The sequence below is a fragment of the Mesoplodon densirostris genome, chromosome X, assembly GCF_025265405.1.
Source record: "Mesoplodon densirostris isolate mMesDen1 chromosome X, mMesDen1 primary haplotype, whole genome shotgun sequence".
In the NCBI taxonomy this organism is placed as follows: Eukaryota; Metazoa; Chordata; class Mammalia; order Artiodactyla; family Ziphiidae; genus Mesoplodon; species Mesoplodon densirostris.
Window position 1 is genome coordinate 133505902 of NC_082681.1, and position 27990 is coordinate 133533891.

Sequence of the window (27990 nt, forward strand, 5' to 3'; positions counted from 1 at the left end):
CGAGAAAAAGAGGCAGTGATTCACCAGACTCAGGCGTGCTCACGGGCAGTTCCGTCAGTTCCAGAAACGTCAGTGGCAGCGGTTGAATTTTGGTGCTCGTGTTGGCGAGATTATAAGCTGTGTTCCATGCCCGTTGTATGTGTGTGAAGAAGGCTTTGCCGAGAGGATACAGCTCCCCAGGAGTTTATCCCCAGAATGGTCCTACATTCTCTTGTCGGAGGAACCTGGGTGTCAGCTGGTCCCTAAATACTTCCCAAGAGAAAAGGCCTTCATGCCCATAAAAATAACCCTCGACTCTACCTGTCGCGCATCGGATGCCCCCTCCCATGTAGTTATGTGTGTGTGTGCATGCTCGTCTGTGTGGTCATAACACAAACAATGTAAATCATCTCTGGGTCTGCCAGGTGCAGCCCGACGAACGCGTTCCTTTCTGGAAGTTCGAGCCGTATCTCGGCACTCATCTTGTTTAACCAGTCTGAGAGCAGCCTCGTGAAAGCATTTCGAGTTGGCTTCTGGGTGGTTTGGGCCAGCCGCCCTAGGAGTTAATGTGGCTTAACGCTGCCAGCCTGTAGCCAGGTCCGTCCGCCTGGCTGTTGAGCGTTTATCTGGGGATAAAGCTTTACGTTCAAAGGGGATTTCGGAAAAGCGTTACAGGACGGATCCACCCAGGCCGTCAAGGAGAGAGAGGTGTTCGGGGCCCTGCTTCGCTTCCTGAGTCCCACAGGCTTTCCTAGCCGGCCCACCAGACGCCGGGTACCGAGACCGGTGCAGGGCAGGGATACAAGGCCACGCAGGGGTGCCGTGGAGGCGGGCTGCAGGGGGCAGACATTTTCTGTCCTGCTGCCTTGACACCATCTGCTGAGCTGACCCAGTTCGCTGGGAGCCGGGCAGAGGAAGTGGGCTGATGAGGTTCAGGGTGCCTCCCGGGAGACTGGGTCCGTCCCCAGCCTGGGGCAGGGCTGTCGGAGTCGGCTGGGTGGGGCAGCAGGGAGGGCTGCGAGGATCCCAGGCCAGCAGGGCGCTGTGTGTACGTCTGAGAGAGCAGGGCCTGGGGAAGAGGCTCCTTGCCCGGTGACAGGTGGCAGCAGAGGTCTCAGGAAGGGGTCGGGGCGTGGTGAGCCTCGTGCCAGACGCAGGGACGTAGGCCTCACCTCCCAGACATTGCCCAGCCTCTCAGGCAGGGGATGCCGTAGAAAGGCACTGTTGGTGGCGTGGATGACTGCGGCTTACAGGCTGGGAGCCCGCTGGGGGTGTGTGGCCGTTGTCCCGGATCGGAAAATGATCCGACACGTACATACTCCCGCTACTCCGGCAGGGATCGCCGTGGGCCCTGCTCTTTCACCTGACAGCTGCCTGAACTTTGTCCACGTCATTACTGATGGGCGTGGACACTAGCGTGTAAAAGAAGGGCCTAAAATAACGTAGGCGTCCGGTACTCGGATAATCAGAACGTGTTTCCCCAGATACAGATCTCATAGGTGGAAGCTAGATACCCAGACCCATGTTCACAAAACCCATCCCGCACCTATAGAGCTGTCTTATTTCCCAGCGTGCCCACCCACCTCCTCCTGATTATGGGAATCTCCAGTCTGGGAGCGCCAGGAGCATCATTCTGCCCCGGGCCCCGCCTCTCCGCCTGCGGTGCCCTGGGGTTCCAGCCCTTTCGCACCCTCCGCTCTTCTCGCGTCACCGACACACACGGGGGCCGCGTATCACGGGTGCTTAATATTACGGATGCGGCTGCTTGTGTGCTGAGTTGGCTCCTGTACACCGGGTTTTTAAACAAGCCTAGCTGTCCCTTAAATACTTAATTTCTGCTTATTCTGTTGACAAATCTGGTAGACGTTAGTCATCACTGCTAAGAGGCCGTGTCAGTGTTTGACTCTGTTTACACATTTTTTAATCAACTGAAACACCTTTGTGCTTGTTAAGCTCCATTTATAAAGCTAGTATGTTTTATTTCCTTGTTCGATACTTCCCTCGTCTGAATTAACACGCAGAACCTTTCTGAATAGCCAGAGATCATTTTAAGCCTAGTAAATGAAGTTTATGATGAACGCAAAGTTCACTTGACTGTTCCAAGAGAGTTGCAATAATGTAGTCTTAAGTTGTTAGTGAAAATGAGTAATTCCAGTGTGTATTTCAAAGTTTATTTATAGCATTGTTGCCCCAGTCGGCCAAATTCCATTAAAGGGTACAAGTAATAAAGTAATAGATAACACACAAACACGGCTTCAGTACCCTGCCTTCCCTTAAACATCTCTGTGAATGTTCTGGGGATCGAGAGGTGCCTGTCCATTAGAGAAAGCCTTTTCCCGCCCAGCTGATTAGATTTTCCATTTCTTGGCATATGTACATGTCTTTCCACCTAAATCCAATAATCTTTGAACCTGACAAGAATTTTTCATTCTTTCAGTCTACTTCCCAGGTCCATGCAAGTCCCAGAGAGGGCCATGAAAATAATACGTGACTGCCTGATGGATTTCTTTCGTGTCCTTTGTCTGACTTGGCGTAACACCGTGTAAGGCCATATACCCACGCGAGTCAGGAGATGAATAGGGGCCAGCCTTAATTCTGTGTCCGAGGAGCCTCTCCCTGTCCCCAGAGAGGCAGCCTCTCTCACCTGCCGTCACTTCCCAGGTCCTCGGAGCTCTGGACTAAAAGCCAGTTCTGTTTGAGAACAGGATGGGCACTGTCACTGCTCAGCTCTCGGAGCCCCTGCAGTTGGAAGGCTTGCTCAGTTGAGCTCTCCCTGTGGTGACCGAGCTCTGCCTTCTTTGCTCAGGAAAGCTCCCACGTCACCAAAGGTACACTCTGCGTGTCCGGAGGGGGAAGCACGCCTTACTGCTTTTTCGTCTTTGCAGAAATCCTGGGTAGCGTTAAATGACATCTGAGCTATGTGAACCAATGTATACCTTGTAAACAGATGTTCTTTTTTTTTTTTCCCGATACGCGGGCCTCTCACTCTTGCGGCCTCTCCCGTTGCGGAGCACAGGCTCTGCACACACAGGCTCAGCGGCCATGGCTCACGGGCCCAGCCGCCCCGCGGCATGTGGGATCCTCCCGGACCGGGGCACGAACCCGTGTTCCCTGCATCGGCAGGCGGACTTTCAACCACTGCGCCACCAGGGAAGCCCTAAACAGATGTTCTTTAAAAGAAATTTTGACCCTTATTTCTGGGTTACATTCTTAGTAACCTAGAAAAAACAAGACATAGAAGGGTACTTTTAATGGGTTGCCCTTGCCTTTGATAGGAAGACACACTAAGTAGATGAAGATCTATAAGTCAGTGTGTGGGCTAAATTGCGTCCCCACCAAAACGCATATTTTGAAGCCTTGAACACCAGGACCTCAGAATGGGGCTGTATTTGGAGTTAAGGTCTTTAAAGAGGTAATTAGGTAAAATAAGGTCATTAAGGTGGGTCCTAATCCAGTATGGGTGGTGTCCTTACAAAAAGAGAACATTAGGGGACGGACACACACACACACACACGCACACACACACGCACGCGACCACGTGAGATGACAGCCTTCTGCCCAGGAGAGAGGCCTCGGGAGGAACCAGCCCTGCTGACACCTGGATCTCAGACTTCCAGCCTCCAGGACAGTGAGAAAGTAAATTTCTGTTGTTTAAGCCCCCCACTGTGTGGTGCTTTGTTATTGGAGCCAGAGCAAACTAATGCACCCAGAAACGTAGGAGTTTTGATACTGTGAAGAGATCAAGCGATGTGGACCAATATTTTACAGATTTCACAGGCAGACTGGCCAGGGACGTAGAGCGTGGATGCCCAGGGCTGTACCAGCAGGATTATAGCATGAGTTTCTCCAGTCTTAACCCTTGTCATCTCTTTACAATTGAGTTGTCTGACATTCCTCCACGCCACCCACACCGAAAAATAAGTAAATGGAAACATACATAACAGCTAAAGAATTATGCTGGTGACACAATGGCTTGTGTGTCTTTGAAGGAGGAGGAATGTGTGCTTCTTTATCTCTTCTCATTTCAGTGCATTTCCTAGATTCCTTAATGATTTGCACTGTGCTAAATTAAAACTGTTTTTGGCATGGCCTTCATACTAATGCATGCACCACTGGTGATACATTCAGTATTGGATTCCGTCGTACCCACAGGGAGGATAGAAATACAGGAGAAGCAGGAGCAGCTGCTGAAGGAAGGTCTTGAAAAAAGGAATGGAAGCTGTTGATTTGCGTGGGGAAGGAAATCTTTACAACTGCACGTCTCTGGGTTTAAGGTGAAGTGTTAGAAATGATGCCTGAACTAGTAGGCGTTTGATGTTTATACCCACCCAACACATGGGATTCTAAGGCAACACCTGAAAGAACTCATGTCCACTGTCAGTCTTTCCTGCATTTTTCCTTTTCCAAATCCACTTTCCTGGCAATCTCCATGTTCTTTCTCATCAATCTTAGATCTCTAGGATGAAGTTAGATGGAAACTTTTTCTGCATTCTTGGAGGACACGTTCTGGTTTGCACTTATTCAAAAGGCATGAGAATGTAGGGATTTAGCATTAATCCATAAAGCCTGAGGCATGGGGAAACTAACTCTCAAGAGGGTTTAGCTCTCTAGAAGATGGGAAAGGCACATCCACCTAGAACCCTATGATTGTATGTTTATTTATCTTTTAAAATTTGAAAAGAATTTAAGTTACTCACTAAGTGGAAGTCATCATATGTCAGTACGACATGGATTAAAAAAGCCCAGTGGTTAATAAGATTTACGTGTGTGTGATTACGATGTAGTGGTCACAAAGGCTGAGGCCATGGTGTTCTTACTAACTGGGGGTGACCTTCACACACAGTGGACGCTGTCACACACGGTAGTTCTACAGACTCTCTGCAGCTATCCTCGGCCTTCCGTGGTTAAGGCTCCTGTGAATGAGACGTTAAGAAAGGTCTGTTCTTTTGCTTGGTCTGTTTGAGAGTCATTGTACACAAACCTAATGAGAAAAAAAGAAAAACAGATGGCAGGTAAGTTTCGTATTGTGTTAGTTTTGCATTGCTGCCTTACATTACCACAAACCGAGTGGCTTAAGACAACACAAGTGTACTATGAGGTCAGAAACCCCACCTCAGTCTCAGGAGCTAATCCCATCAAGGACTGGTTCCTTCAGGAGGCTTCAGGGCAGAATCTGTTACTTTGCCTTTTCCAGCTGCTAGAGGCGGCCTGCGTTCCTCGGCTCAGGGTCCACTTCCTCATGTTCAGACCCACCAATGCTTCACCTCTCTGACCATTCGTTTTTAACACAGGCATTTACAGCCATCAGCTTCCCTCCAAGCACTGCTTTTGTTGTATCCCATACTGTTTGGCGTGTTGTGTTTGCATTTTCCTTCATCCCAACCTATCTCATAATTCCCTTGTAATTTTTCCTTTTCGCCACCGACTATTTAGGTGTGTGTGGTTTAACTGCCACATATTTGGGAATTTCCCAAATTTCCTTCTGTTACTGATTTCTCCTTTTACTCTATCAATGATCAGGGGGATACTTGGTATGATTCTGATCCTTTGTGAATTTATTGAGACTTGTTTTATGGCGTAGCTTATCATCTTTCCTGGAGAATTCTCCTTGTGAACTTGAGAAGAATGAATATTTTGTCATGGTTGGGTGGAGTGTTCCCTACTATCATAAGCTCCAGTCAGTTTACGGTATTTACATAGTTAAGTGATTTAAATCAGGTCTTATATTCCTTGTTAATTTTCAGTCTAATTGTTCTGTCCATTATTAAAAGTGTGGCATCAAAGTCTCCAACTGCTATTGTTGAATCATCCCTTTCTCCCCTCAGTTTTGTCAGTTTTTCTTTTATGTGTTTGGGGCTCTGTTGTTAGGTTCACATATGTTTATAGTTGTTGCATCTTCTTGATGGAATGACCCCTTTATCCTTATAAAATGTTTCTATTAATTTTTTGTTTGTTTCTAGTAGAAATGTTTGCCTTAAGTCTCCTTTGTCTCATGTGGTCAGTCTGGATCTCTTTTGGTTACCGTGTGCATTGGATATCTTTTCCATCCTACTTTCAACCTTTTTGCACCTTGCAATGTAAAGTGTGTCTTGTAGACAGCATATAGTTGGATCATGTGGTTTTTCTTTTTCTAATACCTTCTGCCAATCTTTACCTTTTAATTTACTTTTAACCTTTTACATATAGTGCCTTTATTGATAAGAGAGGACTTATGTATGGCGTTGTGTTATTTGTGTTCTCTATGTCTTTTTTTGGTCAGATGCCATCAATCTGTATTTATTAGTTGGCATTCTACTTAAGGAAGACTTTCCTTTGTCCGCATTTATTTTTTTATTGAAGTGTCAATATTAGTTTACTTACAGTATTATGTTAGTTTCAGGCATACAACATCATGATTTGATAATTTTATAGATTACACTCTGTGTAAAGTTATAAAATATTAACAATATTCCCTGCGCTGTACTTTACATCCTCGTAACTTATTTATTTTATAGCTAGTAGTTGGCACCTCTCAGTCCCCTTCACCTATCTTGTCCCTCCGCCACCTCTCTCCGCTATGGTACTATTAGTTCTCTGTAACTGTGAGTCTGTTTCTGTTTTTTTTGTGTGTCCGTTAATTTATTTATTTACATATTTTATTTATTTGGCTGCATTGGGTCTTCGTTGCTGCGAGTGCGGGCTACTCTTTGTTGCGGTGCGCGGGCTTCTCATTGCGGTGGCTTCTCTTGTTGTGGGGCATGGGCTCTAAGCACGCGAGCTTCAGTAGTTGTGGCAAGTGGGCTCAGTAGTTGTGGCACAGGGGCTTTGTTGCTCTGCGACATGTGGGATCTTCCTGGACCAGGGCTCAAACCCGTGTCCCTTACATTGGCAGGTGGATTCTTAACCACTGTGCCACCAGGGACGTCCCAAGTTTCTTTGTTATATTAGTTTGAAATTTTGCCATTTGCAACAACATGGATAGACCTAGAGGGTAAATCAGAGAAAGACAAATAATGTAGGTTTTCACTTATGTGTGGAATCAAAAAAATAAAACGGACAAATCCATGTCTTTTTCTTTTGTTCCTCTATTCCTCCATCACTGCCTTCCTTCTTTTATGTTAACCAGATAGATTTTCTAGTGTACATTTTAAATTCTCTTGTCTTATCATTTTATTTATTTATTTTTTAGTTATTTTCTTAGTGGTTGCTCAGAGTATTACAGTTAACAACTTACACCCATCTGGTTTGCGTTAATACCAGCTTAATTTAAATAGCATACAAAAACATTGGTCCTATGTATCTGCTTTCCTATCCTCCTTTGTGCTGTTATTGCTGTAAAGATTGCATCTTCATACGTTATGTGCCCATCAACAGAGATTTATAATTACTGCTTTATGCAGTTGTCTTTTAAATCAGATAGGAAAAAATGACTCACAAGCAAAAAACACATTTATCATGTCTTTTATGTCCACCAAGGGCAGAATCACCCCTGATCGTAAACCATCACTTCAAGGAATTAAAGGAAAAAAAAGGGTTATAGCATCACTATCCTTCATCTCATTTTAAAGTAACTTAGCGTAATTTTAGCATAATGTAGTAAGATTGCCAGGGAAATTCTTGAATCGGTCATTGGGTAGTGAATCAAGAAACACTCGTGTGTAAAACGTACTGCATTTTTAAGTGTTTCCAAATCTTGCTTGATGATACTTTCCAAAACAAAAAGTAAAAATTTATCATAGTTCCTGGGTTGCATGCCACCTTCAAGTTAGAACTTTTCTTGGTTTGGTAAGTTCTATTCAAATATGGAAAATGACGTTGATTGAGAAGGGAAGTAGGTACAAAATCATAACCCGACTCTAGGAATAGTTTCAGTTTGACCTTAGGAGAAGTCTTTTTGGAGGAAGTCATGGAGCATTGCCTGTACCCAGATTCACTGTTGCAATTTTGCGTGGGCTCCACAGCAAGGGGGGGTCCGTACTCTGAATACGCTGTCTTACATTGTGCCTTGTGAATATACTTTAGTGTGTAAGTTGGTGATCAGAGTCCAACACTGAGCCCGCCGTGGGGGCCCGGTCTTTCCCAGGCATCCCACGTGTAAGGGAGGCACAGCCCTGGAGCCCTACGTCCTCCCGCTCAGCCATGCTCAGGCCGGTGTGGCCCCGCACAGAATCTGCAGCGGGACGACGCATGCTGATGGAGCCGTGATTCAGAAGCAGGGCCTGATAAGTGTGCTGTCCTGTGCAGTGCTGGCTGACACCTTACACGAAACGGGAAGGCAGTCTTTAGTCAGCCCCTGCATCGTCTGAGATTCTGCTTGGAAACATCCACGTAGGAAACGTGAGAGAGGAAGGAAGGATACAGGAGAGGAGAGGGAGAGGTCATCAGCATCTGTGCCGAGAAGAAACTAATTGGAAAAGCCGTATCTGCGCATGTGGTCACATACACAGCATAGAGTGATTCACTCAGTGTCTATGTGGGTTCTTTCCTCTTTTTAGGTATATCGGCTTTCTGCGCCAGTGAATGTAAAGACAGTATTGTTTGGTTGTTTTAATTCTTATCGGGGTATAGTTGATTTACAGTGTTCTTAGTTTGTGCTGTACAGCGAAGTGGATCAGTTATACATACACATATATACACCCTTTTTTAGATTCTTGTCCACATAGGTCATTACAGAGTACTGAGTAGAGTTCCCTGTGCGGTACAGTAGGTCCTTGTTGGTTATCTATTTTTTAAGTAGTGTGTATGTGTTAATCCCAAGCTCCTAATTGATCCCTCCCCCCTGCCTTCCCCCCTGGTAACCATAAGTTTGTAAAAACAGTATCTTAACCCCAGTATCTGCAGGATTGAAGCCTCACTGTCCTTTGGGGAGCTCAGCTGGAAGACCTGTGGCTCTCCCGAATTCGTGGATCCCCACCAGGGCCTCCTTATCCTCCCTGCCGTCGCACAGCTGCAGGAGGGGCCCCCGCGCCGCGTGGCACGCAGAACGCCCTCAGAGGGAGCAGGCCCGCCGTTCTGTCAGCCGCGTGGGCCTCCCCCAACTGCAGCCCCTTCCGCATGCCTCCACCCCGCCCCCAGCCGCCGCCCTGCGGGGCCTTTCCCTCCGAGGAGCCTCGCTGTCCTGTCCATGCACCGGGTGGCCATCCCCCTGGGGGCCAGGGCCCCTGCTCTACTGTGAAGTCGCCCCTTCGAGCCCACTGCCCCATGATGAGAAGTAGCAGAGGGGCGTGGCCTGCAGGCCCGACTCTTGCAACTGCCTGGAGTAAGTTGTGCCATCCCATGCTGCTGCTCCCCGTGCCCTGCGTCCGGGGACAGAGGGGACTGGGGACATGTCCTCCCGAAGACAAGGCCCAGCCGGGGTCCCTTCTGCTGCTTGTGCTTCCGTTATGGACCGTCCCCTCTCCCTGGACGTCCTCACGTGCACCCTCTGCAGACAGACCCTCCCAGAAAAGCCCCGCCTTACCTGCCCTTCTACATCTCCAGCTGCATCTCATGGGAACATCCTTGATGGAGCACATAACTCCGCTCTGGACAGTTTGCATCGGATGGCGCCTTTCATTCCCACCCCCGCACAGCCTTGGGTGACAGGGAAACTGAGTTTCCAGTGCGCTTGTCCCTTTGACAAGGGGACACCTTCAGGAAGCAGCAAGGCCAGCACGCGAATCCTGGTTGTCCCCAATCACGGCACCTCCTCCATGGGCAGAGAGCTTCCTGAGGCTTCCAGGGTCCCCAGGACGCCGTGCTTGACAAGACAGCATCTCACTCCGGGGAGGACACAGTCCCCTCCACTCTGCCCTCAGCCCAGCCTCCACTCCTGTAATTGAGGCAAGCTCTCCCTCAGCCTCCAGATTCCAGGGCGAATTTTCAGTAGTAGCCTGATGGGGGACCCCCACTGTCATGAGCATGAGGGTAGCCCGCTTTCCCCTGGTCAAGCGACGGGCACGTGGAACTCACACGCCCACCTCCTGGATTTCCCTGCACAGAAAGACGTGTTGTGTGTGGTGTTCCGACTCAGCCTTGGTCTTGCATTTCTCAAGCGGCTCTACCTTCTACGAGTGAAAACAGCATCTTCCTTTTGCTTCTTCAGTTACAGATGCTGTTCGATTTTGCCGGACGCTGTTGCCTGTGTTTACTCTACCAGGTGGAAGAGCCCAGGGTTGCACTCGTAGAAAATTTTGGTGTAAGGTGAGAGGTTCTCTGCAGGAAAGGACCAGGCTGGTGTCGTGAGCCACAGGTCCCTGTAGGGATCAGTGACCTCGTGGAACCCTCTGTGCCCACGTTTGGTCGATTCTGCTCCAAGTCTTAAGAGAAACCTTGGAGAGATCTTACCTTTGACAAGCCCTCAGCTGACAGCTTGCTCAGGGCAGGACTGGTGACCATGTCACTGAATCCCCTCACCTGAATAAGGTGTCTACACGGTCAGCCAGTGCCCCACAGAAGTGGTGCTGCCATAAGCTTCTAGATTCGTCTTTTGCAACAGGAAGGCGGGAAACAGGGACACATCCAAAACCCGGAGCTTAGGTTTGCAAAGTGAGGGTGTACGGGATTATGGGGATGAAAATTTGTGAGCCAGGTGTTGGCAGACACGAGCTCCTCCTAGGAGACACGGGTTTGCGTAGCGGCTGAGAGCGTGCGTCAGCACATCCGAAGAGGGTAAGCCGACTCCTTCTCTACCTCCTGTTTGGCCCTGGACCATGTACCCCAAGCATCAGTCTGCCCGTCGAAAAACTGGGGATGGCATAATCCTGTACATACCAGGAGGGTTGTCATGGATCTCAGGTGGACACAGATCCCAGGGGAGGCGCCCACTGAGTGAGTGTTGGCCATTACTAATTACGTCAGTAGCCGTAGTGAGGATACGAGACACTGTGTGTCATCTGATTGCCAGGAGTGCTAACGAAACTTCAGTCCCGTGCTTCTCTCCCTCGAGCAGGCATCAGGCTGTTGTGGAGAGCTTGTGCAAACACACATTGCTGGCGCCCCAGGCTCTGTGGTTCAGTGGGTCAGGAGCGGGTCCGAGAATGCATTTCCCACTAGCTCCCAGGTGAGGCCCGTGCCGCTGGTCTGGGTCCCACCCCTGGCAGAACCGCGGCTGAAGTCAGAGCGCCCTGCCCCCGTGAGCTGTAGGAGCGTGTGCCAGGCCAAGTTAAAGTTCGGAGCTCCTGGGGTTTTCATACGCAGACCGTGGTGTCAGCCCCGGATGGGCCATAGGTGAGCTCGCTGACCTGGAAGAAGTCATGGAAACTCAGTATGCCATGTTTAAAAGCTTAAAAACAGAAGTTAAAAAAAAAAAAGTTTAAAAAGAATCTCTTATTTTTAAGCTGTCCTGATAGCGTTTCTGTATCAGTAACATACTGTTAAATATCACAAAATAAGTGGTAAACTGTGAAGTGACTCCCATGGATGAGTTTGGGAGATGTTTAACTTGAAAAGCCCTTAACCATCACTACCAAATTCTACCCTTACCTCCCTGAACTCCTCCCCATTTTAGAAGGTGTGTCTCCTAATCTTGCAGTTCGTCAGGGCTCAGTAAACGTCCTCTCTGCTTCTTGCCCCCCCTGCCTCCGACTTTGCCCGCCCCGCTCTTCCATTTCTTGGGGCCCGTTCTGTATCCCCACCACTGCCTCTGGCTCCAGGGCCGGCCGTTGCCAATGCCTCGCCTTTCCCGTCACTTTCAGTGTGTCTGAGGGCGGGAGGAAGAGCAGGGCCACAGGGTAGGTGATGGAAAAGCAGAAGACCGTGAACAAGGGAAAGCCTAGATGCGGTGGGATACATCGCCAGTTTCGGTGGTGGAATGGAAAAGGAAAACAACTTTGGAGAATGAAGCGTAGCTGGGCATTTCTGTTACCTTGCCGCAGTCTAAGTAAAATATCGCAGAGAAGCTTGAGCTGTTGCCGTTTACCTTCTTTGTCTATGTTGTGCCTTTGCCTAAATACAAACAAGAACAAAAAACGAGGAAAGGAATTGTTTTTCCTGTGTTTTCCACGTGAAGTGCTTCAGTGTGATTATGGGGGTGGGTAGGTGGAAGGCCGTTTGTCCACACCCCTTGGCTAACTGGGGACACCTGGAGTTGACCTGGCAGGTGTGCAGGGGCATCTGGGATTCGCCTGGAAGACTCATCATTGTTCGTGCTTGGCGTCCGGGGCGCTGGAACTGGTAGCTACTGCAGAGGTCACGTTTTTCTTGACGGCTCATCGTGTGGGACGGTGCCCACCTGTCCTCCTCCAGTCCTTCCGTGTGTGAGGGAGTCCTGCCATCACCCTGCCTCAGTCTGCTCCAGCTGCCCGAACACAAGTACACAGACTGGGTGGCTTACACAGCACGCGTGTTTTTCTCACAGTTCTGGAGCTGGGGAAGTCCGAGACCAAGGTCAGGTGGATTTGGTGTCTGCGGAGAGTCCGATCTCTGTCCACAATGCCTTCTGCGTCCTCACGTAACAGAGGGGGTTGGGGGGCTCTCTCTGTGGGTCTTTTTTAGGAGGGTCCTAATCCTGTTCAGGAGGGCTCCGCCCTCATGACCTCACCACCTCCTAAAGGCCCCACCTCCTAGCAGCGTCCATCACATGGGGGATTAGCATTTAACATAGGAATTTAGGGGACACGCACACTGTGTCTAAGCAGCTACCTCCCTTGCCTGTTGGGGCCCCTCGGCAGGCAGCATGATGAGCCTCTCGGTGGCCCTCTTAGGATGGTCTTCCCGGCCTGCATCCCTTGGGTAGAGTCAGCCCCTGACCTCTGACTGTGGTGTCTGACCTTTTCATTTGCTTCAGTAGTAAGGACTGAGGTAGGAGTCTTTCCAGTTTTATTTTTCAGAGGCCATTGTTCGCATCCATCAAGATGGTGTCTCCTCAGGGAAAGCTCATTTTATACCTTAAATCCTGAGAAAGTCTTGCTCTCTTCAGGCCAAAGATAGGGGACAGCGCTGCTAAGTCTTCCCTCCTTGGGCACAGATGTCACGCTTTCTAAAACAGCCTTCCTTTTGGTTGACTGAGAGCCGTCTCACGCACTGTGTCCTTTGTCCCCCATGTCCTCATACTGATAGGCTGACCCCAGGAGTTGTCTCTGTGTTCAGGAACAGTCCGGCCGCCTGGAATTCCAGGTAGATCTTCATTTTCTTGTGCTGCAAACACTGGTTCTCCTTGTTCTGAGCAGACCTTGAGAAGTCTAGTCAGGACACTTTGATCACATTGGACTCCAGCGGTAGTTTACTCTGCACGGATGCATCAGTTTTAGCATGTAATTCCCGTGATACGGTGTCCACACTCAAGGTAAGGAATGTAAGGATGCTGCTCCCACGAGTATCTCTGTGGCCCCCCGCGATCCCTCTGTGTCCGTGCCCCTGCCGCGGTAACTGTCACTCTCCTTCTGAAACTACAGATGAGTTTGCGCTTCCTGGGATTTTATATGGAGTCATACAGAATGTACTCCTTTTTTAATCTGGCTTCTTGCATTGAGCACAATGTTTTTGAACTCATTCATGGGATTGCATGTTACTTTTTTTTCCTTTTTATTGCTAGTGGTTGGATGATAGTTGTATACTTCTTGAGGAACTGCCAGACTGTTTTCCAAAGTGGTTTTTATGTTGGGCTGTGTATTACCTTTATTGCTGCTGTAAAAAATTATCACAAACCCTGTGGCTGAAAACCACACAAAGTGACGTATCTTTTAGTTCTGGAGGCCAGAAATCCACAAGCAGTCTTGGGCGGGGGAGAATCTAGGTGTTGAGAAGGCTGCATTCCTTCTGGAGGCTCTGGAGGAGAGTTTTCTTGTCCTTCCGGCTTCTACAGGTCACCCACCTTCCTCATCTTGTGGCCCTGCGTCGCCTGACCCCTGCTTCTGCACTCACATCTCCTCTGACTCCGACCCTCCTGCCTGCCTCTCAGAAGGATGCCTGTGATCCTGGACAGTCATTTCCCCACCTGAGGACTCTTACTTAATCACACCTGCAAGGTCCACTTTGCCGTGACACCTCTTCAGCGGCTCTGGAGATTAGGGCACGTGCATCTTTGTGGGGCCGTTATTCTTTCTACTACAGGTTGTCTGTGTCACCACTGAGTTGTAAAGTGCGGTTCCTTACAGATCCTGCATGTAAGTTGTGTCTCTGTGTGTGTGTGTTTTCTCTCACTTTGTGGCCTGCCTTTTCTTCCTGGGGTCCTTTAACTTTGACGAAAGCCCCTTTATCCATGTGTTCTTCTGGGGTTCTTACTGTGTGTTCCGTGTATGAAACCTTCGTAGAACCCATGGTTCCAAAGGTGGGCTCCTGTATTTTCTTCCAGAAGTTTTATAGCTTTGGTTTTACATTTAGGTTTATGAGTCTAAGGGTCAGTGTTCATTTTTTTTCCTCCAGTACAGATATGTTTCCATAGAGATACATATGATCCAGCAACATTTTTTGAACCAGTTCGTTTTTAAGATGATTTCCTTAAACTTTATTATGGATTACCAGAAAAAAAAATTCTGGACTAATTAATACCCATACCTATTAAAGGGAATAATTGACAACGCCAGTGAATCATGCTGAATACTAATCAAGATTTTTACTTTACAAGTAATCACTCAGTTAAATTATTATTACCGATCTTCATTTTAAGGAGTTATTATTTCTTCTTTACAGTTGAAAACTGATAGCTTCCAGCCATAGGAAACAGTACATCAGACCCTTAAATACTTTTCCTCTAATCCTGCTGGAGCAAGCAAGCTGCTAATTTGAAGCACATATTACCCGGACTCGTAATTTCATGCTTGTTCATTACTCATTTCGGTCTTTTACATTCCTAAACACGAGGACGTGTTCCCTCTTACATGCAAGCTCATTTGTAAAGGTTAAACCGCACAGACTAGGAAAGCCTCCCCTGTGTGTATAAACAACGTCCAGTGTTGGTGGCCCCTGGAGAGAGCACCTGAGTGCCCTCAGCGCGTGGAGACTTGCAGTGTTTGCTGGAGACGGCATCTGTGTTCCCCGCGTCTTGTTTTCTTTCTCCTCTCCAGAATGCCAGGCCTCTGCGTTCGGTGTCTAACGTAGCCTCTGCCTGGCATCCCTTTTCAGGTCTGAGAGGACATTCCTGGACTTCCAGGTCCTTGCGGTTAGCAGAGGGCCACATACCAGTAGGTCTGAGCTGAGAAAAATACCCTGATTTACATACTGCCTTTTCTCTACCAGTCTTTCTGCAAAGCTTCCCTTTACCTTTGCAGGTATTTGACTGTTTCTTTTTTTTCCCCCCCAAGCAAACTTTAATAGGCTTTTCAGTCCCAATCACTGAGTTCTGTATTTAACTTGGCAAGGATGTTTCTGTCTCACTTAACCACGTTTTTTCAGTGCCTCTCACAGAGAATGTGCCCGATGCACCTGTGTGAAGAGGAATGCCTCACCCCAGGGAGAGGTGAATGGAGCTAGGGAGGGAGTGGGGTCCTGCCTCCGGCTGGGCACGTGCTGAGGGTGGGTTTGTGGAGGGTCAGGTGGCCAGGAGGAGACGTAGGGCCATCCATGCAGGGCCTGTGGGTCCAGCGTGTGGCCCAGGGTCTTTGACCGGCTCAGAGCCTGTCTCCCTTAACGGGACTGGAATGTCTGGGCATCCCGCACGGTCTCCGCAGCTGCTCTCCTCACCCGGGGGCTTTCCACCGTGGCGTCCTGTCCTGGAGACGGAGCCGTCTGCCCCCTGCGGGTGGGACCCTTGTCCTTCTCGGGCCGACTCGGAGGACAGTGGCCTCTGGATCTTGGACTCCCAAGAGTGAGAAAGCAAGCAGCTGGCAGATGCCTTACGCTCGAGAGTCGGGATGTGCCATCCGTGCACCCACCCATAGCCTCCCGAGCGTCCGGACCACAGGCCCTGCAGCGATCAGTGCTGTGTGCCTGCAGCTTCCCACGTGGGACAGGCCAGGGAAAGCCAGATAGATACGCCCCCAAACCAGCCATGCCGCGTGCTCCGCTTATGGTAGCCACCTCCTGGGCTCCCGCCCTGCAGCCGGCCCCCTTCCCGGGAGGGCTGTCCACTACCCTGCCGGCCTTTCTGCCACTGCTCAGCCAAGCGCTGGCCGAGTCTTCCTGCAGAGAGCTAGGCGTAGGCGCCTCCGCTAGCGCTCACCACTGGCGGGTCCTCCTTGGCTCCCGGAAGGGCCTTTTGTCCTGTAGGGCCTCCTGCCTCAGGCTGTGCCCCCGCCAGCCCCTCTCAGAACCTGGTACGTCCACACCTTCTTCTGCCTTCCTCCAGATCCACCAGTGCCTTTCCACCGCACCTGGGGTGACCGGCACCTTTAGCAGGTACCTTCTTCCGCCTTGGCCTTGCTCGTCACAGCGGCCGGTCAGGCTGGTGGACGCCCTGGCCGGCTGGCCCGGCAGGGGTATGGCAGAGGCAATTGGAGCCAAGCGTGGCGCCGATAGAGGCTCTGGGCTTCGTGCCGTGTGCCGGGAGCATGGAGTACAGCAGCTGACAGCTGTTGCAGAAACACTTTTCGCCGTGAGTGTGCTAGAAATTGTTAAGCAAGCTGGGCCGCCCTAAGAAGTCAAGAAAAGCCCTGGGCAGCCCCTGACAGCAGAGCCTGCCGGGTCGGATGGCTCATCTCCTGTCTTGCTGAGACGCGCCAGCCACGTCTGCAGGCTCTTGTCATCTAGAGCTTAGGCTGTAGGATGGCTGTGCCGCTTGACCTAAGGGTCCGTTTTTGGGAACGGACGCTTATTTTCCAGTGAGGTCCTTCATCACTGGAGGAAGTCAAGGATCCCCTGCTGGAAAGCGCAGAGAGCCAGTGTGTCGGTCTCAGTGGTCGTTCCCAAACCCAGGGCCCCGGCAACAGCTGTTGCTTCCTGTTCTGTGGTCCCAGGGCTAGAAATCCTTCTTCTTGATTTCCACTTGGGAGAGAGATGAACCAGTTCACTAATCCTTTCAGTATAGTATGTTCCATCAAGTTGTCTGTAGTTTACTGCAAGCTACGTGTTTCTTCAAAAGAAAAAAAAGTTTAAGTATGCATGGGATGCAATACAGAGGAAAGTGTAAATAGATTACTTTTTCTTTAATTTCTGCTAATAGATCTATGCATGTAATCGTTAAAATCAAGCTTTTTTTGGTTAACCTTGATCTGTTTTTAAAATCGCCGACTGCAGAGCACAGGGCTTTGGTAAAAACAGGTCAGGTCAGTGGTTCTCCGCCGTGTTTAGCACGCACACCCTAGTTTCCTGCTAGTGGGAGGGGGAGGTTGATAAAACACACAGTGCTGGGCCTCACGCAGTTTCTACTCAGTAGATCTGGGGTGAGGCCCAAGTGTTTGCATTCCTGATGCTCCTGGTCCAGGGACCACACTTTGAGAACCAGTGGGTTAGAGAAACCAGTGGTAGGTGAACAAAATAAGTGAATTTTTTCAAGGAGTGTATTCAGTGATTGATTACCTACTATATACTACCACGGTGGCTTAGAAAAATGGCACCACCACTTTGATCAAAATGTACCGTGCGCCGCCATTTTATCGTTAAAGCCGTTTCACATGTAAACTACGTAGCTTTCACCACATTGAAGAGGACTGCTCCATTTCTGGGTGAGAGGAAGCATGGAGCCGGCTACATCCGTCTGCTTCCTCTTCTACAACTTCCTGTTTGCCAGACTGTGACAATTTGATTTTAGCCCAAGATGGGCCCTTCCGCCTTTCCACGTGGAAAGGTATGTTGTATCGTTAAGGAACTATCTGTAGCACAAAACAGTGTCTTTAGGTCACCTTCCCCCTCCTTTTTTTTTTTTAGTAATTGGAAAGTAAGACTATTCTCAAGATAGATTAAGTTCTGAGAAGCATTATCTCACTTTGTTCAAGGTGTACAGGATACGGAAGGTGTAAGTTGACCGGAGAGCAGTAATCAATGTGGGTCCACAGTCCGTTTCCAAAACCGGAGGAGCCAGTTGTATTTCGATTTTTAAATTATTATTTTAAAGAGGAATGCATTGGGGCTTCCCTGGTGGTGCATTGGTTGGGAGTCCTCCTGCCGATGCAGGGGACACGGCTTCGTGCCCTGGTCCGGGAGGATCCCACATGCCGCAGAGCGGCTGGGCCCGTGAGCCATGGCCGCTGAGCCTGCGCGTTCGGAGCCTGTGCTCCACAACGGGAGAGGCCACAACAGTGAGAGGCCCACATAACGCAAAAAAAAAAAAAAAAAAAAGAGGAATGCATTGATTCCATGATATGTATGCTCTGGTGGTGGGGCGCAGCGGTGGCCTGGGGCAGTGTCCGTAATCCAAAGCCTGTTGGTGTTTATGGATTATGGGGCTGGGGACACGGCGTCAGTGTGCCTGTCCGAGGCCGGGCGGTCAGTTAACAAGTATTTGTGAAGCTAGGGAACGTGTAACACTGTGGGAAGGAATCCCAAATGGTTACCACTTCCTTTTAAAGTAAAGCACCCAGACGAGTCCCTGTGACTTGTCAGATGTAGCAGCCCTTGCCGTTTTGGGAGCTGTGGTGTGCAGGCAGGGAAAGCAGAGCTCGTTGTCTCCTCTGAGCTCACAGATACTCCCTGACTGCCTTCCGCGGAGCCGCTGCAGGGCACGTGCGCCCCAGACGGCCCTAGAGGCGGGAAGGCCGGGCCGGGTGCCATGCTCACGGCTGCGCGCCGGTTACCCGGTCAGCTGACACAGGCGCCTAGCAGGTGTGTGCCCCATGGGAAGACCCCCCAGGGTGCAGACGGGTAAGCTGAGGCCCAGTGGGGCGCCGAGCATGTGTCCTGAGTTCCCAGCGGCTGGCCAGCTGTGGGGCAGGGCCTCCAACCCAGGCCAGCCGGGCTTCCGAGCGTGGGGCCGGCTCCCAGCCCAGAGTCCTGCGGTACGCCTGGGCCTGCGGGTGGCCGCTGCTCCCCACGGTGCTCCCAGCAGAAGCCACAGGTCACCGAGGCGAAGCAGCTCCTCCTGGGACGTCCAGCCAGAACGTAGCCAGGCTGGGGATTCGCTGCTCCTCTCGGATCAGGACTCCCTTGCTTTGTGTCCGTGGGGTACAGAAACGGAGGAGGGGTGGGCAGAGAAACCAAGCCAGCTCTTGCCCTACGTGCTTCTTACTCTCAGGTTGATTGAGGGGTTTTGCTATTAAATAATGCAGATCATGCCTTTAGAACTGGATTAGGTGCAGCTTCGTGCAAGAGAGAAGTGGGGAAATACGCTCACCCCTTCCGTCTTCATAAGCTGAAACACAAACGGATACCGTCCTCAGAGCCTGGGATGGACTCAGCCAGCATTTAAATATGTTCTCGATGATAAAAGCTGTTGCTAAGCTTAGTACAACGACAGAAGCTCAGCCTCAGACGAAACAGAGAGGCCTTCCAGGTGTGGTGATGCCTTTTATAGTAACAGTTCAGTGACCCTAAACGTCAATGCCTTCTGTTTTCCCACCTGGGGACCCAGCCCGCAGCTCGGACGAAAATGCCAACCTCTGGGCTGAGTCTGTCTGCTCACGTCCCTCACCCCCCCACCCCCCACCGCCATCCGATGCCCTCATGTCACTGCGGGCCTAATCCCTTCATCTGCACCTGCTGGGACTGCTGCCTGGATCCTATCCCCCCCTGCCACCCAGGGCTGAGGTTCTCGTGTACCTGCAGTATTTTCCTAACACACCTGAGGAAGGGAGCAGCTTGTGTGCACGTAGCTTGTGGAAAACCACGTGAGTTTCCTGTGAAAAATAACCCAGAAGCACGGCGCAGAGCACAGCTACTTTATGCGGCTTCATTTTAGTTCAGCTTCTGGGGAACCTTTTCCTTTCAAAACGCTGTGCCTTTCATCGGTCGTACGCTGTCAGCTGGCGTGCTCATTGCCGGGTCTGAGGGGTTTGTCGAAGCGTTCGGATCCTCGGTTATTCCACCGAGGGTTTGGGGTGATTTTATCTAAATTGTGAAGAAAAGTGGCTGTCGGCACAGTCTCCTACAGATTTATAATCCCACCGTTCTGTGCCTTTTAAATTAAAAGCTTCAGCTTTAAATAAACGGTGCTTGAAGCATTTTTAAAGAATACAGCGGTCTTCTGTCTTCAGAATTAGTCTTTTTTCATGCTCCTTTCTCCTTCCCCGTCCACTTGCTTCAGCACGAGTCCCTCATGTTAACTCCCCCCACTGGCCTCTGCTGCTTTTCCTGGCACTCCCTACCTAGCCTTCGCAGACCCATCGGTGGTTTCTCACTCGCTTGGCGCCGACGATGTCTTTTCGTCAGTCTTTCTCTGTCTCAACCGCTAGAAGAAGAGTGCTCACGTGTAGAAAGTAACGTGTACAGCCTCCCTGCCAGTCAACCCATCTCCCCACCCCAAGAGCCCTCCCTCTGTGTCCCCTCACAGGCGAGAAGCATGTAAAAGAGCATGTGTTACAGGCAGCCCTCCTCTTGGTGCAGCGGAGGGGTGGACCAGCCCTTCCCTCTTTGCTGGGACTTCTTTAGGGAGATTAGGTGCAGCGTGGGTTCTAGAAAAACTAGAACCACTCAGGTTATTATGCAAACGCTGGCTGCTTCTACCAAGGAGCCCGGGAAGACTTTTCTTCAAGTCCCACCTTCTTGTGTACCAAAAAAAGAAAAGGAAACAAAAGCCGGAATTTATTACCCAGCCCAGGGGTCATGGCCAAGCACAGTCTGGCGAGTATGTCTGAGGGTGGAAATGTGAGATCTGCTTGTTGTGTGTCTTATACTGTCCCCCCCAGAGTCCAGCCCGTGGTAGGACAGTGAGGACCCCAAGAGTTAAAGCGCTGAAGATGAGTTCTGCGTACTTGATACGCAGCTGTAGATGATCTTGCCTTGAAACGCAGAGGAGGAAGAAAAGCTCGCTCTTCTGTTGCTGGTCATCCTCAAGTCTGAAGCGTGCCACCGTGGGGCTGAGGGCCCAGGGCTTGTCCGGGGAAGCAGCTTACTGGGAGGCCCTAGCACGACACACTTAGCGAGTGGGGAGGGGAAGGGCAGGTCAGCTGCCAGGAGAAGCAGCCACGGGGTGGGTGGCGGCCTCCTGGGACTGATCCCTTCGCCACAGAGCGTCAGCATCCAGGTACGTTGCAGGAAACGCCGCCGCTGTTGCAGGAAGGCTTGGTGGGGGAAGCCCCCCCCCACGCCCGATGACACAAGTGCCGTGAGGGAGCTGGTCCCGGGAGAGGAAACGAGAAGAAGCACATGTGTTGGGTTTCCTACTCAGAGCCGTGCACAGATGTCTGTCGTCGCGTAGGCGCTTCACCGCTGCGCCCGCGGCCAGGCACTCCTGCCGGGTGGGAGTAGGTCCTCGGGGCCCTGAACGCATCCCTAACAGCGGAGGGCTCGCACGCAGACCCTTGCGTGCTGCCGTCACAGGGCACGCTTGGGAGGACCCGCTCAGGGTGTCTGGTGCATGCTCAGGCCCAGATGCGTGCGTGCGCGTAGACAAGGCAGTTTCACGGTAATAGAGACTTCCTTTCTGGGCCAGCCTGTAACGTTCCCGAGCAGCAGAGAGCAGGCCGCCCAGGGCATCGTCTGGTCCCCGTGGCCTGAGAACGTCTGCCCCACGTCCATAGGTCTCCCCGAGAGAGCTTTCTGCCCTGAACTTGACCTGCACTGTGAACACACGTGCCTCTCTGATGTCGACTTGGCATTACCACCGCGCGCACCCTAAAAGCCTCTGTCTCTTCGTCTCACTGTGTCTGCAGATACTGAACGGCTGTACTCAGTGGTGTTTGAGGCAGTCTGCGGTCGCTATGGGAAGAAATACAGCTGGGATGTGAAGTCCCTCGTTATGGGCAAGACGGCGTTGGAGGCGGCCCAGATCATCGTAGACACCCTGCAGCTCCCGACGTCCAAGGAGGAGCTGGTGGAAGCCAGCCAGGCGAAGCTGAAGGAGGTGTTCCCCACCGCCGAGCTCATGCCAGGTGCCACCCTCTGCCATCCTCGGCATCGTGTCTCTCGCCTTAGTAGTGACTCTAACAGACTCATGCGGGGCATGCTAGCGTTGTCCTTTGGTCTTGATAACTTCTTGGAAAATTCTCTTCCTTGTGAGGCTCAGAGGGACTCGAGAGAGAGAGTTTGGTGGATGCTGTCGTATGCTGCGATTCAATCTTGTCTTTTTAAAGGCTTCTTAAAAGAATATACGTTCCTTTCACTGACTCCTGAGGTCCAAAAACATTTGCATTTTGTTTGCATCAGTATTATGTAAAGATTACATTCCTGACAGAAGGCTTTTTCTTTTCACAATCAGGTAACATGACTAAGGTTTCAGCAGCTATGCGAACTTTAACATGTTGATGATAAGCAAGCACTTAAATCTCCCCAAAGAAGTTTAATTTTTTTTTTTTAAGTTAAAGGCATAATTCTGTTCTGACATGTACGTTGGTATGGCCTTTATCGCTCTCTTTACTTGTTTTCCTTTGAAAGGGAAGATGATTTTTCTCCCTTGGGGCATGTTAACTGAAGGTTGATCACAACAGAATTGCCTGCTGGTTCTTACTACAAGTGAGAAGGTCAAGAACGTTCTAGATTACAGGGACAAAAAAATGCTTAAAAATGAAGTCTTATTTTAAGATTCTTCTAGGAGAAAAGGTGAATACTCAGTCTTTAGAATTCCTGGTGCTAAGGGAGAAAACGTTTACAGTTAAAGCAGTAATTTTGGATTCAGAATTGTATTCATATGAGCCATCATCATTTTTGAAACATGTGTTGTTATCTATATTTGTACACATATCCAGAGGGGCAGATTGCGTTCTCCCTGGAACCAGAGAATTTTCTGTCAAAGGGCCCTGCTAATACCAGCCTGTGTCGCACAGAAACCACGTGGACTGTTCTTGGATTACACCCACACACCCCTCACGCACGGGTACAAGCACCGTGATTCACACTCCCTCCATCAGCTGCCTCTGGGCTGTTTGCACACCCAGTAATCCCGACACTTTAGTGATGGAAACGCATCCATACGTCACCAGAAACAGCTTAAAATTTACCATCTTATCCACATTTAAGTGTACAGTTCGGTAGCGTTAGGAATGGTGACGTTGTTGTGTAACCATTGCCGCTCCACCTCTCAACCTTTTTACCTTGCAAAGCTGAAACTCTTTCCCCATTAAACCCTAACTCCCATTCCTCCCCGTCTCCAGCCCCGGCGCCCACCCTCCTTCTTTCTATCTCTGTGAACTTGAACTGCTCTAGGCGCCTCATACAGTATTTGTCCTTCTGTGACTAGCTTTTTAAATTTAGCATCGTGTCTTCAAGGTTCATCCATGTTGTAGCATGTGATTTTCTCCCTTTCAAGACTGAATCATATTCCACTGTACAGACCACATTTTGTTTATCTCTTCATCTGTCTATAGATAACTGGGTTGCTTCCACCTCTTGGCTGTTGTGAAAACCACTGCAGTGAGCACGTATATACAAATATCTCTTCAAGACCTTGCTTTCATTTCTTTTGGGTGTGGTCCCAGAAGTGCAATTATTGGATTATAAGGTAATTCTGTTTTTAGTCTCTTGAGGCTCCACCATAATTGTCTTCTATACTGGCTGTACCATTTTGTTCTTCCTCCAATGGCCCACAAGGGTTCCAGTTTCTTCACATTTTCACCAGCACTTGTCATTTTTTGTCTTTTTGGTAGTAGTTGTCCTAACGTGTGTGAAATGATTATCTCTTGGTTTTGCCTTTCTTTAATGATTAATGACGCAGAGCATTGTTCCATATGTTGTTAGCCGTTTGTATGTCTTCTTTGGAGAAATGTCTATTCAAGTCCTTTGCCCATTTTTTAATAGGGTTATTTGTTTTTTTCTTGTTGAGTTCTAGGAATTCTTCATAAATTCTGGATATAAACCACTTGTCAGATACATGATATGCAAATATTTGCTCCCATTTCATAGGTTGCCTTTTCACTCTGTTGACTGTGTCCTTTGGTACACAGAACTTTTTAAGGTTGATGTACTCCCATTTGGCTGTTTCTGCTCTTCCCTGTGCATTTAGTGTCATATCGAAGATATTAAAAAAATCCTGTGTCATAATGCTTTTTCCCCATGTTTTCTTTCAGGAATTTTATAGTTTTAGCTCTTACCTTTAGGTTTTTAATCCATTTTGAGTTAATTTTTGTGTGTGGTATAAAGTAAGAGTTCAGCTTTGTTCCTTGCACGTGGATATCCACTTCCCCCAACACAAGTTTGTTGAAGAGACTGTCCTTTCCCCATTTTTGAGTGGTCTTGGTAGCCTTGTTGAAGATCATTTGGCCATACGTGTGAGGAGTTCTTTCTGGGCTCTCTGTTCTATCCCATTGGTCTATATGTCTGTGTTTATGCTAGCACCACACTGTTTTGATTACTGTACCTTTGTAATGTGCTGTGAAGTCAGGTAGTGTGAGATTGTCCAACTTTGTTCTTGTTTTCCAAGATTGTTATGGCGCTTCAGGTTCCACTGAGAGTCCATATAAATGTTAGGATGGATTTCTGTATTTCTACAAAAATTGCTGTTGGAGTTTTGATATGGATGGCTCTGAATCTGTAGATCGCTTTGGGAAGTATGGACATTGTAACAGTATCAAATCTTCCAGTCCATGAACATGGGATGTCTTTCCATTTATGTGTGTCTTCTTTATTTGTGTCTTATTTATTTGTTTCTTCCAGCAGTGTTTTGTTGTTTCAGTGTACAAGTCTTTCACCTTCTTGGTTAACTTTTATTTCTTTTTGACGCTATTGTAAATGGAAGCGTTTAAATTTTCTTTTCAGGTTGTTCATCGTTAGTGTATAGAAATGCAACTGATTTTTGCATGTTAATTTTTGTATCCTGCAATGTTGCTGAATTTGTTTATTCTAACAGTTTTGTGTATCTGTGTGGAATCTTTTCTACGTATAAGATCATGTCATGTGCGAACAGATCACTTCTTCCTTTCCAACGTGGATGCCTTTTATTTCTTTTTCTTGCCTGATTTGCTCTGGCTAGGACTTGCAGTGCTGTGTTGAATAAAAGTGACAAGAGAAAGCATGTTTTCATGTTCCTGATCCCAGAGGAAAAGCTTTCAGCCTTTTCACATCGAGTAATGATGTTGCTGTGGGCTTTTCATATATGGCCTTTATTATGTTGAGGTAGTTTTCTTTTATTCTTAGTTTAAGTGTTTATATCATGAAAGGGTGATGAGTTTTGTCAAATGCTCTCTCTGCATCAGTTGAGATGACCATGTGGTTTTTGTCCTTCATTTTGTTCATATGGTACGTCACATTGATTTTTGTATGTTGAACCATCCTTGTGTTCCCCCTTGGTCATCGTGTATAATCCTTTTAATGTGCTATTTAAATAAGTTCGCTAGTATTTTGCTGAGTATATTTGTATCAATTTCTTGCAGTTTCTTCGTTTGGCTTTGGTACTAAGGTAATGCTGGCCTCATAGAATGAGTTTGGGAGTATATCGTCTTCTTTAATTATGGGGAAGAGTTTGAGGAGTATTGGTATTAATTCTTTAAAATTTGGTAGAATTCTCCAGTGAATCCATTTGGTCCTCTTTTCTTTGTTGGGGAGTTTCTGATTACTGAATTAATCTCCTTAATAGTTACAGGTTTGAACAGACTTTCTCTTTCTTTTTGCTTTGATCTTGATAGGTTGTATGTCTCTAGCAATTTATCTATTCTAGGTTATCCAATTTGTTTGCATACAATTTTTCATATTATTCTCCTTTAATCCCTTTTATTTTTGTGACATTGGTTTTAATGCCCCATCTTTCATTTCTGATTGTAGTTATGAGTCCTTTTTTTTTTTTTTTTCTTAGTTAATCCAGCTAAGGATTTGTCTATACAGTTCATATTTGGCCTGGAGTCTCTTTCATGGTTTAACATACAAAGCACCTGTGATGTTTTAGGACTGTAAATATCCTTTTTCTTCCTTATCCACCCAAGCCTTTCAAGTGGTTTTCCTTCTAGAATTTTTGTCCTGTATTCTAAGAATTACTTGAGATATGTTATACTACAATTCCAAGGAAATATGATGTCTCATTCAGCTAGTCTGGTTGTTTGGCTGGATTGCCAACAAGTCTATCTCATGAAATCTGCTTGGTGATCCAGTCATTGTAGTGTCGTCGTTTGTCTCTCCCAGTGACTAGGTATGAGTTAAGTAAGGTGCTCATCGTAGGCAGCAACAGAAGAGACCTGAATCCAGACACCTCCACCGTAGACGTGAGGCGGGAACTAGTTCTCCAAAGACAGTTAGTCCTACAGAACTCACCCGGATGATTCTTCTTTCTGTACTACTTCACCTCTTCTAGACAAGAGGGGTACAGGACCTCTTTATTTACTGATGGATCGAGGTTATGAATCTGGCTTTTTAGCCTAAGAATTTTTGTGTATACTTAAACTTCTACTAGCCTCACAGATGAGAGTAAGGACTTATCAGTGGTTCTAAAGTGTCTCCTTGAAAACATGAGGTCGTTTCCACACACATAACTGGGAGGTGAGCTAAGCATGAGAAGATGACAAGAGTATAAAGAAAAGCCCAAGAACGCACCGGACAGGAGACATGTAAAATCGTGCTGGGATGCTGCGTGAGATGAGGGACCGAGGTCAGAAGGTGCCACTGGACATTCTGAGTGGGTTAGGATGACCAGCAGCATTTGGTAATTATACATACCCCAAAGGGGAAGAAGAACAGGAGGTAAAAAGCAGGATGGATTGTGGAGCCGAAAGAAAGGCTGTGTGGAAACCCAGACTCGGAAGCACACTTCCTTAGAGTTTCTGTTCTATAACGTGTACGTCACAAAAACAGTAAGGACAGAGATCAAGCTATCTACCCAAAAAGACGTGTTTTGCCCCCTAGTTTCCACCCCTGCGGCATTCCTCCCATCGCCTCTTTTATCTGAGCCAAACCTGAATTCCACCAGAAAGGTGACCTCCTGGGGAGTCCAGGGTGTGGTGACTCTAAGTAGAAAAAGTCACTGCTGCCCTCTTTCTAGGTCTCGGTTTTCCTCTTGTTCACTTACCACTTTGTTACCTTCACGCAGCTGTGGATGATAGCATAACCCTTGACTTTCATTTCTTTTCTTTCTGAAGGTATTTTCTGGTGGGGCATTTTAGGTTGTGGAAGGCGTCTTGAGCCCGTTAGAAAAGGAGGCTGTCTGTAGGGACGGTCTATAATTAATTCAATATCCTTCATTTTGAGAATGAAGCTCTCACTTCAGGCAGAGAGCTGTGGCCCCAGCAGGCACTTAGCAAGGGAGGCGTGGCAGTTTGCCAGGGGCAGCAGGCCCTGATTATGATGCAGGCACGTCTGCCCGGGCCAGTCACCGGGGGAAGCAGGCCCTGATTATGATGTGGGTGTGCCCCGCTTGGGCCGGGCACCAGGAAATTAGCCCCTGATAGTGACGCGGGTGTGTCCTTGCCTGGGTCCAGCCACTTGGAGGGTAGGGCTGGCCCATGGGGCTTGAAGGCCAGCCATAAGTGACGGGATTCCCTTCCTATCAGCAGCCTAATGACTGAAAGCTTTGGATGCCTCTCCTTGAAGTGGGTCATGAATGATCTAGGAGGGAAATACTTTGGACCAGTATGTTCTGTAGGCATGTACCACATGCCTTAGTGATGAAATATAGGGTGTAGGTCAGAGAAGGGTCTAATTATTTTCTGGGAAGAGACATCTTCTGAATCGTGGCACAACTTTTTGACAAGAAGTATTGAAATGTATGTGGCCTAACCTAAGAAAAACTTTTGCCATGGGATGTAAGGAAACCTTTTTAACAGGGTCCCCATGAAGGATGCTGGTACTTCCGTTGTATTTTGAAGCATATTTCTTCAGTCATGGATTCTTTGAGGTGGACGAAATGATGTATTTTGGCATAATTCAGCGAGAGTAACTGGTGTAGAAGGCCAGTCATGAAGTCGGTGCCTCTTCTGGTGTGAAACCCCCCGGAAGGTTCTCCTGTTGGCCTGGCTCTCTACTTTTCCTGCTCTTTTTCACGGGCTGGGATGGGGGGATTTCCCACGGAAGAGCCCAGGGCCAGTGGACAGGAGGGGGACGAGGCCGAGCCCAGGAGTGATCGCCCACGCGCTGCCCGTCACACGAGCCCCTGGGAGGTGCCAGCCCCCCCCGCCCTTCCCCCGCCGCACTGCACTCCCTCGGGTTTTTCTCTCCCCTCCTCCTGCTCTG

The 27990-nt window shown here is 48.8% G+C and overlaps 1 protein-coding gene across 1 annotated transcript in view; it reads left to right on the forward strand.

Moving 5' to 3' along the window:
- PUDP (pseudouridine 5'-phosphatase) overlaps positions 1–27990 on the forward strand; it is a 71104-nt gene that overhangs the window by 11863 nt on the left and 31251 nt on the right. The window contains exon 2 of the mRNA XM_060086664.1: positions 21558–21776. Coding sequence (XP_059942647.1) covers positions 21558–21776 — 219 coding nt within the window. The remainder of the gene's footprint in view (positions 1–21557; positions 21777–27990) is intronic.